At 35.2% G+C, this 14,744-nt stretch overlaps 1 protein-coding gene across 1 annotated transcript in view; it reads left to right on the plus strand.

Annotated features, from left to right (window-relative positions):
• FAT4 (FAT atypical cadherin 4) overlaps positions 1-14,744 on the plus strand; it is a 197,104-nt gene that overhangs the window by 108,405 nt on the left and 73,955 nt on the right. Inside the window, 2 exon segments of the mRNA XM_017887855.1 lie at positions 4,291-5,213; positions 5,849-6,023. Of these exon segments, the coding sequence (XP_017743344.1) occupies positions 4,291-5,213; positions 5,849-6,023 (1,098 nt within the window).

Genomic DNA, 14,744 nt, shown 5'->3' on the forward strand with positions numbered 1-14,744 from the left:
TCAACTTTTCTATAGTGAAGAATTTTCCACCATGTTTCTTTGTGATTTATTAGTTATGTATTAGAGACAACCCATTGTTTCATAGAATTGTATGGTTTCCTGGAATAAGTTTTATTTACCATCATAACTTAAAATATAGGGAAACTGGGAAGATACCAAAATTTAAAAAAAGAAAAGAACTTGCTTGTCAAAAGCCTGCTGGAATATTCCATGCACATGTAAGCACAGAAATCCATTGACCATTGACTCTAAGTCAGTTTTTGTGATATTTTTCCTTTAACTGCATTGAGTAAAAGTTTCAAGCAATATTTATTCATTGTTTTAGTTTGAATAATTTTATCAGTGTAATTTCCTGCACCTTGACCTAAAATATACAACACAATTCCTATTCTTTCTGAATTTCAAGGACAGTGATAAGGCTGTACAAGGGTAAGCTTGTTTGTAAAATTTTCCAGCTCAGTTACACAAAAGGGTGTCAAATATTTCACAGACAATATTAGTCAGACATTTTTTAAAATAACAAATTAACAAATAAATCTCAATCTCTGATCAGAAGGTTCCAGTGAGGCAATACTGTCATCTTTTTAGATGAAGACATTTTATATGAAAATAAATATCACAAACTGTTATCTTTCTATAGATTCTCTCAGAGTTTAAAATTTAGCTTACATGATGATTTCATAAAAATAAATCAGATCTTTTATTGTTTTCACAAGAAGGGTGATACCTCTGTTAACATCAAGACTACTATGCATATGGTACTACATTGAGGAAAACTACTTAAATTGGAGCATCATGGAAATATTCTGGCTTTGATGGTTATTTTATTATCCTATAAATTCTTTATACTTTAAATATTGGGAAGTCATATAAAATGTTTTGCTACTAATACAATTGGAATTTTGCTGAATAAATGTAGCTATATAGTATTGGTGTACAATACACACCATTGAGATTCATATATTCCAGTGATCCGATGACCTTGTTGAAACTGCTTTATAAAGATGGATGTTATTCAAAATACTTCTTTGTGTTGCAGCTGTGTGAAAAGTTGACAAATATTAGTTCTTTATAGAAATTAGAAGATGGCATTTATAGATTGTGAGTAAATGTACACATTTTATAGCATGAAACTATACACCTATACTTTTAAAATATATTTTAGTATTTATATGTATTTTTATATATTTATAATATATATTTTATGTGCTGTGCTTCTTAGAACTAAATTATTCATGAGACTGAAATACTGTATATAGATATGTACATATCTATATATAGTGTGTGTATGTATGTATGACAAAACCATAAAACCATACGTATGCAAGAAAACTGCCAGGAAGAATCATGTAACTAAATGACTTGGAGAACATTGAACACAAATGGTTCACAGTGGGCTGTTTGAAGTTTAAAGGTCTGTTGGGCCATTAAAGCCCACTAAATTTAAATTGAAACACTTATGGATAAAGTTTAGAATTCAAAACAGTGTAAAAATAATAATATTAAAATAATGTGTTTACTGTCTCATCATTCAGATATTTGTCACAAAAATAGATTAAAATGGTCTAAGCTTAGTATTTTTCAGTATATTTCAAATATTCAGGGAGAAGTTTGAGTTTTGCTATGTCTGCATGTATTTTCTAGATGTGGTGTGTATGGCCAAATTCACTTTTTAGACTTGTCAGAAACGAAAAGTTATCTTCTTTACAGTAAAGTAAATGTAAACAGATTCCATGACCTGTAATTACAGCAATTAATTTTCAGTTCCTGAGATGAGAGCTACTTCTTCTATAATATTGCAATATTTTATGTAAAAAATTGTTATACTTTTTAGTTTCATCAACAATAATTATCTTCCGTTTATATTTGATGTTGTTAGTTAATATATTTGTCATTATGTATTTGAACATAAAAGCAAATTTTTCTTTTGTTATACTTTTAGTTAGTTAAAATTTATTACTTTGCTTACCCATTCATCTACCAAACTTTTTGCATTTATAAAAGAGGCTGTTCTGCTGTTTACAGCAAGGCTATAAAATTTGTGGATCATATTCTCTTTTTGCCTCTGCAATTTAGCTGTTTACTCAAGGAAAAAGCATACATGATGGACTAAGGATGTTCAGATACTTGATTTAATTGTTCCCATTCCTGTTGGTTTGTGTAGAAATGTTAGGCCATGTAAAATGTCAGTATTTTTAATGTATTTTGATCTTAGATATGAAAGATTTTATATGCTTCTCTAGAATTAAATTCTATATCTCTGCTTGTTGGTATTTATTTTCATTCAGGTGTTTTCATAACTGCATTTCTCAATAATAATCATGTCCCCAAAAGAATAGGGATTCAATATTTACTGATGAACTTTTTCACAGGAAATGCAGAAAATTTTCTTAAAAAGTAATTAAAAGTAATTATGTATGTAGACATTAATAGAAACACACATATATGCATAATTAAAAATAAATTGTATGTGTGTATATATGGATGCTTGAATATATATATGTTATAATGTTTGAGTAAATATATACACACACAATATAATGTATATATGTATACTTATGTTGTAATGAAAGTCCTAAAAGCTCTCTCTCTCTATATATATATGAAGATAATGGAAATTTTTATCCTGTGAAGCCTGTGGAAGTTTAAGACAAGGGTTGAAATAGGCTGTTAACCTTGTTCTAGTCAGATTCTACAATTCTGTTTCTTTCCGGTGGGTGAATTGACCTCTGACACCTATTAGCTTTATTTATTCATATTTTTCCTGATTTTCAGACTCCTAAGTATTCTGAACTGTATAACCTCTTCTTTGTTCACTTGTGAGTAGTCTTAAGATTAAAAGCCACAACTCATAATGAGGGGGAAAAATAAACTACCTTTTCAATGATTTACTCATTATTTATCCTAGAAATTTTTATTAATAAGTCATTGCCTGAAAGTTATATTCATAAATATTTTTCCTATGTTTCAAATTAGGCGAAGGCTATTAGAAACAGTAAAGTCACAGAATACGAGTAACTGAGGTGTTTTTGAAAACAATGAGTTCTACATAGTAGAAAAAATCTCATACTCAGGTTAAATTTAACTTCTTAAAGAACTTGATGAAGTTCAAAAAAAGGCAAAAGTTAACTGAAGTATTCATAGAATAATGAGAAAGAATTGCTTTTAAGAAAAGAGTAAAAGGGTGATTAAATTGTTCTAGACGACTTTTGCCAAAAATGAACATCACTTCTCATAGGCAGAATTCAGAAACCTGGATAGTTGAAATTAACATTAGAAATATAGAAGATAATTGTAAGTAATTCAGGTTAGTCAGTAGATATTTGCTAGTCCCAGAATATACATCTTTAGTAAAGATAGATTATCTACATGTACAGTATGTTTTATCATAATATCCTGTAATTTTCCAGTGTCATTAGGATAAGATACAAAAATGCACATGTCATTATAGGCCAGAGAAGAAAACACCACTCGGGCAGAAACTGACTTCTTTCTGTTTTCACTGCTTATTTGTTATTTACCTTTAGTTACTGAAACAACAAGATGATGTATATGCTCCACATCATTTTTGTTGTAAGAATCTCTGCAATCATTTTCTGAAATGAGGATTTAGAAACCATTTTTAAACTAAAATATGACACATGATCCTAAGAAAATCAACAGTATCTAAATACAGTCCAATAATATCATGAACATTTATATTTGGAAAGCTTTATGTATAATTTTACTGCTAACAATTTCTTTAAAAATACTTTTTTGAAACATTAAATATGTTTAATAAAATTTGAAAGATAACTATTATCTCAAAGGTCATTACTTAGCTAGATGCTTAATAGGAATTAATAAGTATTTACTGATTTTGACACGAAATATAAAAGTACACTTACAGCATTCATGACTAATGCCATACATCAGAAAATTTTATGACCCTTTCTTGAAAATTGGTTCAGCCTCCCTAAATTACTGAAGTTACAAATGTTTGGCTAATAGTATAATGTGTGGCACTGTTAGTGTTAGACAATCAAGAATTATGTGATAGAAACAAGGAAATATACAGAAAAATATCTGCTCTCTGGAATATTTTTCTCCTCTTTACTTTTGTAATTTAACATGTCAACACCCTAGTAAATAGCAAGGAGTATATAAATCATTTGCTCACAGGATTTCCTAAAGTGTGTTTGGGTGCATGGTATATCAAACATGCCAAATTACTTGCCAAAAGTTTTGCCGTAGCTTGTTCTGCAATCAGCATATGTTTAAGATATTTTTTTTTCTTCCCTTTAATTTCAGGCATCAACTCTCAATTGGCTTATAGCATTGCTTCAGGTGATAGTCTTGGGCAGTTTACTGTTGACAAGAATGGTGTACTCAAAGTCCTAAAAGCTTTGGATCGGGAAAGTCAGTCCTTCTACAACTTGGTTGTTCAGGTGCATGACCTGCCACAGATTCCAGCCTCCAGATTCACAAGCACTGCTCAAGTCTCCATTATTTTGTTAGATATAAATGATAACCCACCAACATTTCTTTCCCCTAAATTGACATACATTCCAGAAAATACACCTATTGATACTGTTGTTTTCAAAGCTCAAGCATCTGACCCAGATAGTGGTCCAAACAGCTATATTGAGTACACTCTGCTGAACCCTTTGGGAAACAAGTTCAGTATTGGGACCATTGATGGTGAAGTGAGGCTCACTGGAGACCTGGACAGAGAAGAGGTTTCTAATTATACTCTAACAGTGGTAGCTACAGACAAAGGTCAACCATCTCTCTCTTCATCTACAGAGGTTATAGTTATGGTACTTGACATCAATGATAACAACCCCATCTTTGCACAAGCTTTGTATAAAGTGGAGGTTAATGAAAACACACTTACTGGAACAGATATAATACAAGTGTTTGCAGCAGACGGAGATGAAGGCACAAATGGACAGGTTCGCTATGGCATTGTTAATGGTAATACCAATCAGGAATTTCGGATAGACTCTGTCACAGGTGCCATCACTGTCGCTAAACCTTTGGATAGAGAAAAGACCCCTACCTACCATTTAACTGTTCAGGCAGCAGATCGAGGCAGCACACCGAGAACTGATACCTCCACGGTCAGCATTGTTCTACTGGATATTAATGACTTTGTTCCTGTATTTGAGCTATCTCCGTATTCTGTAAATGTCCCTGAGAATTTACGGACACTACCCAGAACAATTCTTCAGGTCAGTATATTTAAATGAAGCAAGTGTTGTCTTAATTATAAGACATCTATTTGAAAACTTTCCCTCTTCCACAGTGTTTACGCTTCCCCTGTTCTCTCCTCATTCTCAACCAACAATGCTCAATTGCAGATATAGCAAATTTTGAAAAGGAAAGGTTTATAAACATCATACCTAACAACCTCTTAATTTCCTCATTGATGAAACTATTGTGTTTTACTAGCTTTCTTTTGTGGATACTCATGTTTCACACATTTATGTATTTGCGTTTTTGAATTTTGTTCCACAAGGATAATATCTGCACATAGTAAAAAATAAAATGATGGAAATGTTTGAAAAATGTGTTACAAATATTGCTCTACTCTTTTCCTTCATATATTTAACTACCTAGGTGAAACTGTTCTTAAAAAATTTTATGATGCCTTCCAAAATGCTGTGCATTAGCTTTATGCATATTTTACACAAATAGACTCGGATGATACATACTATAGTGTGCCATTTTTTTACTTGAAAATCTAAAAATATATCTTTGGAATCTCTTAACATGGTTTTACCTCATTTTTTTTTTAATGCAGGCATTTTATTTCATGAGATGCGTTGTTTGTTTTACTCACGTCATGATATGTACTATTCTCTAGGTGGTGGCAAGAGATGATGATCAAGGATCTAACAGCAAACTCTCATATGTTCTGTTTGGTGGTAATGAAGACAACGCTTTTACTCTCTCAGCCAGTGGAGAACTTGGAGTAACACAGAGTCTGGATAGGGAAACAAAAGAGCAGTTTGTCTTAATGATTACAGCTACAGATGGAGGTAAGTCCATTACAACCTTGTTCATTTGTAAATAATTTCTAGGCCAGGCACGGTGGCTCACGCCTGTAACCCCAGCACTTTGGGAGGCCGAGGTGAATGGATTACCTGAGGTCAGGAGTTTAAGACCAGCCTGACCAACATGGTGAAACCCCATCACTACTAAAAATACAAACATTAGCTGGACATGGTGGTGTATGCCTGTAATCCCAGTTACTCAGGAGACTGAGGCAGGAGAATCACTTGAACCCAGGAGGCGGAAGTTGCAGTGAGCCAAGATCGTGCCACTGTTCTCCAGCCTGGGCAACAAGAACTAAACTTGTCTCAAAATAAATAAATTAATTAAATAATAATAATTTCTTCATAGTATGATTATGAAGTATTTTCTGTTTGCCATTAAATGAAATATTTGTTCACTTTTACTAATGCTCGAAATTCTGATTGCCTCTATATTATTGATGGCACATAATTAACTTTATGACATTTATATATAAGTGGCAAGGGCTAAAGGTCATCACCACCTAAGCCCTATTCCCATAAAACAGAATGAATTCTTGCCCTATAAGCCGATTGAGTACCTCTGGATATGACCTTATGCTCTACTTCCTGAGCCAGGAGTCATTTAAAGTACTTTAGCTTTGGAAACATTTAGATGGTTCCAACCACTTCTTCTCTTCTGATAGACATGGGTGAGTCAGTCTGTTAGGAGGAGCTTTCACTAGAAGGTGGCTCAGTGTTCAGTGAAGCATTGATCTAAATGTGCAGGCTGCTCAAGAACCAAGTCCTGGTTCCAGGGAGTCAAACTACAAGTTCCTGATGCCATCAGCCTGGAAAATTGGGATCAGGGGGAAACCAGGACTTGGAATTATTAGTAGAAGGGTAAGTAACAGAAGTCTAACCTTAATTTCTATTAATTAAGAAATATGCAGATCAGATGTGTGAAGATTCTGCCCAATAGAGTAATGGAGGATCCTAAGTTATGGAGGGTGAGCAATCAGATTATCAGTAACATTAGGATATGTGGAAGCCTGTCACTCAAAGCTTTAAAAATGATGCTGAAGACCATGATGGGAGGAACAAATGAGTTTCAGTGACATTAGTATCCCAAGTCATGGTGTTTTGGCAGCTCTAAAAATGAAAGCATTAATTAAACCTTGTTTCAAAGCACAGCTCTCTATGAGCACTGTTTTTCAAGTTGCTCTGAAATAGACTGACATTTCTGAGGCCACTGGTGGATAAATACTCAATTAGATGTCTGAAGTTCACTTGTTATGTGTGATACAAAAAACAGAAGTTGTAAGGAAAGTTGAACTGGGTGACCTTGAAATTAATTCCCTTGGATACTCTTGATATGAATAACCACTTTTTTCAGGAGAATGTGAGTTTTAGACATCCAGTTTTAGAATCTACAGTTTAATCTTGTTTTCCAAGAATGAGATCTTTGACAGAGGACTTAAAATACATATTCACTGTTTTGATTCAAAAGTCAAACTCGTAGATGACATGAGAAATTTCAGAAAATATGGCAGCTATTAGATCCCAGATGCAATGTTTTCTCGAATCTGTAGTGTTCTAAGGACATGGAAAATATCAAAGTGTTTTTTTAAAAAAATTTGAGAGTTTAATTCTTTATCTCACAAGTCACCTTTCCTTTGCATTTTTTTGAACTATTACCTTTGCCCAGAGATAGGTCAATTTCATCAGTATGGCACGGATTGCAGTGGCAGCTTTTTAATCATGCAAACCACTAAATCTTTCAGTGTGGGAGGGAGAAAACATTACCATTTAAACTATCATCATATTTTTATTTACTGACTGCATGGTTACAAAGTAGCACATCTGGAAACTCTAACTACTCTTGTCTACTACTCCAATAAGCTACAACCACACTATCATGTGTGTGGTGCTAAAAGTTACATTACTAAATTACAAAACCGGAAGAGAGTATAATAATTATATCTCATTTTTCCTGTAGATAAGTAAATTGCTAAACAGACTACAATTCCATTCCTGATGATATGTTGCTTAGGTATAACTGAAAGTATGGATGTTCAGCCTTCATTATGCATTACTTATTGTTATTTCTTCTAGAAAGATTTACTTTACCAAGTAGAAACTCATAGGAGGCTAACGCATCCACCTGTATAGTAATACAGGTACTGCCACATGGTTTAAAGGAGAATTTGCTCTAAAGCAGTAATGTCATTCCTATGGGTTAGGCATTCTATTCCTAAGTAGCCTTTCTTACAAGAGTTTGCCTTACTATTTTCTCATATGTGCAATAAATAAAATAATGTTTTAAATGGAGTAAGTAGCAGGAAATTATCAGGGAAACTAGAAGAGTATACTTTAAAAAATGAATTCAGATAGAAATGGAAATATATCCTAGAGTTAAATACATAGACTTTATAGTTAAATCCCAGTTCACATCCTACCTCTGACATTCCCAGCTATATGACCTCCGACAACTTTCCTATTCTTTCATGTTTGTATCTATGATTGGAAATACTACTATCTATATGAAAGTTTGTTGATCAAATAGATAAAAAGAATTGCTTATTTTAGCTATTAATGTCAGTCAGCATGTTTGCTAGACATTTCAAGCTTAGTAAGGCCAAAGTAACACTTTTGACTTCTATTCACCTCCCTACCTTAAACAAATTGCTCTGTAGAGCATTTCACAATTGCTGAAGGGAAGCCTTGTTATTATTCTTCATTCCTCTTCCTCTGTACACCATATCCAACAAATTCATTAACAAGTAGACTCAGCTTCAAAAATGTCCAAAATTGTCCTGAATGTATCCACTTTTCTTTACCTCTGATACTACCTCCTTAGTCTAAGCTAGGGGTAGTATGATAGCTTGCTAACTGCCTATCTTTTCTCCTGCATGGTGTATTTTCCAACAGGCAACACATGAACATTTAAAACTATAAATTAGATCATCATACCCCATCTCTTGTGTAGAGACCCTGCAATGATTTCTAAGAATAAAATTTAAATGTCTTACCATTGACTACATGGGATTAAATAACCTGGTCTCTGTCAATTTATCTGAACCCCTCCACCACCACCAGCTGCCACCTTTATTTTGAGCCAGTGCCATGCACTGGCCCCAGCTCACCCTTTGTCTCCTCTCAGTTCTGCATTTAGTATCATCACCTTGTTAGATTGCAATTGGCCAGTGTGGAAGTATTTACACCATGGAAATCAGTAAATGCTTTGAATCTAGTTGGTCTATTTCTTGAAAGCAGTTGCTAAACGTTTACTGCATATTGCCAATGCCAACCAATCAATTAGGCTTCCTTAACAATGCCAACCTTTCTGCCATGTTGGCCTTTTGAACTTGTTCTCTCTGCCTGGAATTTTCTACTCTACAGCCAGCTGTTTGATTTGGTTTGGTCGGGGAGAGGGACATTTATGTCATGGTCATTTTTTCATTATTTTAGATAAAATGTCAACTTCTCAGAGAGGACTTATCTGACCAGCAGTGTTATGTTTGCCGTTGCCCTCTCCCCAGTATCACTCTATCAACTTACCTCTTTGTGATTTCTTAACACAAATTCCTATCTAAAATTGAATTCTTCTACATAAAATATATGAGTATAGAGAGTTTGTTTACCTTATCCATCTCTATCAGATTTCCAGAGAAAGTGAAATTCCTAAGCCTTATTCAAAATGGGATTCTCAGAAACACTTGGAAAAGGACCTGCAACATAATAGGTGCTTAATAAATATTTGTTGAATGAGTAAGTTATATTTGTTGAATAATGATAGTTATCATTTGAAAGACAAACTATTATTTTAATATGTAACTGTTATTTATATTTATTTAACATACTCATATTAAGTTTGTTGTTATATATTCATTGTTTGCAGATTTTTAAAAAGAATCTTCCAAAAGAAAAAAGTGCAAATCATTTTTAACTCATGGCTGAAATTCCAGAAGTTTTTGCTACATTGGCTGTGGTCATTCAAATTGACCTGTTTTGAAAATCAGCACAAGTGTTTAAGGCTTTGTGGTGTTTAGTGTGATGTGACAAATTGCAGTCATATGTAAGGACCCAGTGAAGCATTTTGTGGGTTTAATTCAGTTTCAAGTGCTTAAAATACTGCTTGAACTATATTCTCATGACTTTCCCCTGAACCTTCTGGCTCTGATTCAATTCTGTTATCTATTAGATGTTTCTAGACAGGTCTTATTGCTACTCTCTGCTTTACTATCCACTTTTTCTTAGTCTGGCTCATAAGATTTAATTCAAAACCTGCATGAGCAGAAACTACATGCTTTTGAATAGTTTTTGTTCTTTTTGTTTGTTTGTTTTGGAGACGGAGTCTCGCTCTGTTGCCCAGGCTGGTGTGTAGTGGCGTGATCTTGGCTCACTGCAACCTCCACCTCCTGGATTCAAGCAATTCTCCTGCCTCAGCCTCCCAAGTAACTGGGACACACCGCCATGCCTGGCTAATTTTTCTGTGTTTTAGTAGAGACAGGGTTTCACCATGTTGCCCAGGCTGGTCTCGAACTCCTGAGCACAGGCAATCCATCTGCCTTGTCCTCTTAAAGTGCTAGGCGTGAGCCACTGCGCCTGGCTTGAATAGTTTTGTCATTCGACAACTCTTTTGTACCTGGGCTTCCCACAGCAAACAATTGTGAATCTTTCATATCTCCCGAATATCTAAGCACCCTCTAAGCACAAGTGGCAGTTAGTTTCACATAGCTTAAATATAAGGGCCCATTATTTCACATCAACTTAATATGAAAAATTTGCTTGTTTTAAATTTTATTATGGAAATTTTGGTGTTCACATAAATTATTCCAATAGATATATGTTTATTCAAGTAATTTGTCCAGACCTTTTAGAATTTTTTTAACTCAGGATGAGATTATGCCCTCAAAAATAAATTTAAATGCTGTGAGGCATTAATATCTGCCACTACTCTTTCAGGGAACTGAATTAGTGTGCAAGAAAGCAGTAAAACAAACTGATATGACAGTTTTGGGGTGCTGCAGTTGTATTCAGTGTATATTTTGGAAGAGTTTTTAAACAAAGCTACATATGAAAAAATTCTAAGTTAGAGAAATCTGACATTAAGTGATGATTTTTTTTGGCCAGGAGGTTTCTTGGAGATGCCAGTCACTTCCTTTATTTTCTAGATAAGAAAATTGAAGCCTGGGTTAGATAAGCAGTGTGCTAGAACTTGCAGACCCAGGTAGTGGCAAAGTCAAGTATAATATTTAGAATTTCTGGCTTTCAACTAAATTCTTGCTCATCCATATCATATGTATTAAATATTTTTAAGGAAATCAGGATATTCCTTAAAACATATTCTAACTCTCTCTATGACATACACTTATAAAAATGCAATTTTAAGCATCTTTTTTTATACTTTATTCATTTCACTTTAATAAATGAAACATTCAACTGCTATTTTTCTTTCCCTAAATAAATAAAAGTTTGAAAACATTTTTAAGTGAAGCCAAATTAAGTGGAATCAGTAATTTTAATTATTGGTATTTTGAAAATAAGCTTAAATTTAGACATTGTTTAAATTTAATTGTTAAATAAAGAAGATAGAATTTGTTAGGCTTTATGCCTAGAAGATGATAATATTTTTAATTATCACTGCCAATTATCATTTTGCATTAATTAAAATCAAACTATGATGCTAATTTAATGCAATTTATAAATAAGTTCTTATTACAGTTAACGATATGGTTTGCCTGTGTCCCCACCAAATCTCATCTTGAATTGTGATTCCCATAATCCCTATATGTCATGGGAGGAACCTGGTGGGAAGTTATTGAATCATGGGGGCAGTTACCTCCATGCTGTTCTCTTGATAGTGAGTGAGTTCTTACGATATCTAATGGTTTTATAAGGGGCTTTCTCCCTTTGGTCAGCACTTCTCTCTCCTGTTGCCATGTGAAGAAAGATGTGATTGCTTCCCCCTCTGCTGTGATTGTAAGTTTCCTGAGGCCTTCTCAGCCATGCCGAACTGTGGGTCAATTAATCCTCTTTCCTTTGTAAATTACCCAGTCTTGGGTATGTCTTTATTAGCAGCATGAAAGCAGACTAATACAGATTACTGATATCGTGGAGTAGTGCACTGCTGTAGAAATACCCAAAAATGTGGAAGTGACTTTGGAACTGGGTAACCGGCAGAGATGGGAACAGTTTGGAGGGCTCAGAATAAGAGAGAAAAATGTTGGAAAGTTTGGAACTTCCTACAGACTTTTTGAACGACTTTGACCGAAATGCTGAGGTGGTATGGAAAATGAAGTCCAGTCTGATGTGGTCACAGATGGAGATGAGGAACTTCTTGGAAACTAGAGCAAAGGTCACCCTTGCTACGCAAAGAGACTGGTGGCATTTTGCCCCTGCCCTAGAGATCTGTGGAACTTTGAATTTGAGAGAGATGATTTAAAGTAACTGGCAGAAGAAATTTCTAAATGACAAAGCATTTAAGATGAAGCAGAGCATAAAAGTTTGGAAAATTTGCAGCCTGACATTGCAATATAAGAGAAAAATCCATTTTCTGGGGGAGAAATTCAAGCCCACTGCAGAAATTTGAATAAGTAACCAGGAGCCAAATGATAATCATGAAGACAGCGGGGAAAATGTCTCCAAGGCATGTCAGAGACCTTCTTGACAGCCTCTCCCATCACAGGCCAGGAGGCCTCGGAGGAAAAAAATGGTTTTCTTGGGTGGCCCTAGGGCACCACTGCTGTGTACAACCTAGGGAGGTGTTACCTCGCATCCCAGTCACTCTAGCTGTGGCTAAAAGGGGCCAAGGTTCAGCTCATGCTGTTGCTTCAGAGGGTACAAACCCCAGGCCTTGGAAGTTTCCACATGGTGTTGAGCCTGCAGGTGCACAGAGGTCAAGAAGTGAGATTTGGAAACCTCTGCCTAAATTTCAGAGTATGTATGGAAACACCTGGATGTCCAGGCAGAAGTTTTATTCAAGGGCAGAGCCTTCATGGAGAACCTCTGCTAGAGCAGTGTGAAAGGGAAATGTCAGATTGGAGCCCCCACACAGAGTCCCCACTGGGGCATTGCCTCATGGAGCTGTGAGAAGAAGGCCATGCAGCTGGAAAAACTGCAGGCACTCACCATCAGCCCATGAAGGCAGCTGGGAGTGGGGCTGTACCCTGCAAAGCCACAGGCACAGAGCTGCCCAAGACCATGGGAGCCCACATCTTGCATCAGCGTACCCAGGATGTGAGACATGGAGTCAAAGGAGATCAATTGGAGCTTTAAGCTTTATCTGTTCTACTGAATTTTAGACTTTTGGGGGCCTGTAGCCCCTTTGTTTTTGCCATTTTTTCCCATTTGGAATGGATATATTTACCCAATGCCTGCCCCCCTTTATATCTATGAAGTAACTATTTTGCTTTTGATTTTACAGACTCATAGGTGTAAGGGATGTACCTTTTCTCAGATGAGACTTTGGACTTGGACTTTTGAGTTAATGCTGAGATAAGTTAAGACTTTCGGAGACTCTTGGGAAGGAATGGTTGTGTTTTGAAATGTGAGGACATGAGATTTGAGAGGGGCCAGGGACAGAATGATATGGTTTGACTGTGTGCCCACCCCAATGTCATCTTGAATTGTAGTTCCCTTAATCCCCACATGTCCTGAGAGGGACTTAGTGGGAGATAATTAAATCATGGGGGCAGTTACTTCCATGCTGTTCTCCTAATAGTGAGTGAGTTCTCAGGAGATGTGATGGTTTTATGAGCGCTTCACCCCACTTCACTCTGCACATCTCATTCTTCTCTCTCCTGCTGCCTTGTGAATAAGGACATATTTGCTTCTGCTTCTGCCATGATTATAAGTTTCTTGAGGCCTCCCCAGCTCTGCGTAATTGTGAGTTAATTAAGCATCTTTCCTTTATAAATTGCCCAGTACCAGGTATGTCGTTATAGCAGGGTGAGAACAGATTAACACAGTCAGTGAGACTATTACACTTCTATGGGCTTATTGATATTTAACAATTCTAACTTTTTTTTGATACATCTAAAATAAATTTATTTATAGTTATATATATATGGGACAGGATTGTTTAATATATTATTAATCTAACATGGACGGTCTTTTATTTATTTATTTTTATTTTTTTATTATACTTTATGTTCTATGGTACAAGTGCACAATGTGCAGGTTTGTTACATATATATACATGTGTCATGTTGGTGTCCTGCACCCATTAACTCATCATTTACATTATATCTCCAAATACTATCCCTCCCCAGTCCCCCAATCCCACAACAGGCCCCCATGTGTGATGTTCCCTTTCCTGTGTCCAAGTGTTCTCATTGTTCAATTCCCACCTATGAGTGAGAACATGCGGTGTTTGTTTTTTTTTTGTCCTTGGGATAGTTTTAGTTTGCGGAGAATGATAGTTTCCAGCTTCATCCATGTCCCTGTAAAGGACATGAACTCATCCTTTTTTATGGCTGCATAGTGTTCCATGGTGTATATGTGCCACATTTTCTTAATCCAGTCTATCATTGATGGACATTTGGGTTGATTCCAAGTCTTTACTATTGTGAACAGTGCCACAATAAACGTATGTGTGCATGTGTCTTTATAGCAGCATGATTTATAATCCTTTATATGTCAGAGATCCTGTATAGTAAGTTTTAATTGTGTTTAGTGAATAAACTAATCCATGCTAATTCACTTAAAATATCAAGCTTTTTTTTTTTTTTACAAAAAAGAATA

This window comes from Rhinopithecus bieti, unplaced genomic scaffold (genome assembly GCF_001698545.2).
Source record: "Rhinopithecus bieti isolate Rb0 unplaced genomic scaffold, ASM169854v2 scaffold_15838, whole genome shotgun sequence".
NCBI classification, from domain to species: Eukaryota; Metazoa; Chordata; class Mammalia; order Primates; family Cercopithecidae; genus Rhinopithecus; species Rhinopithecus bieti.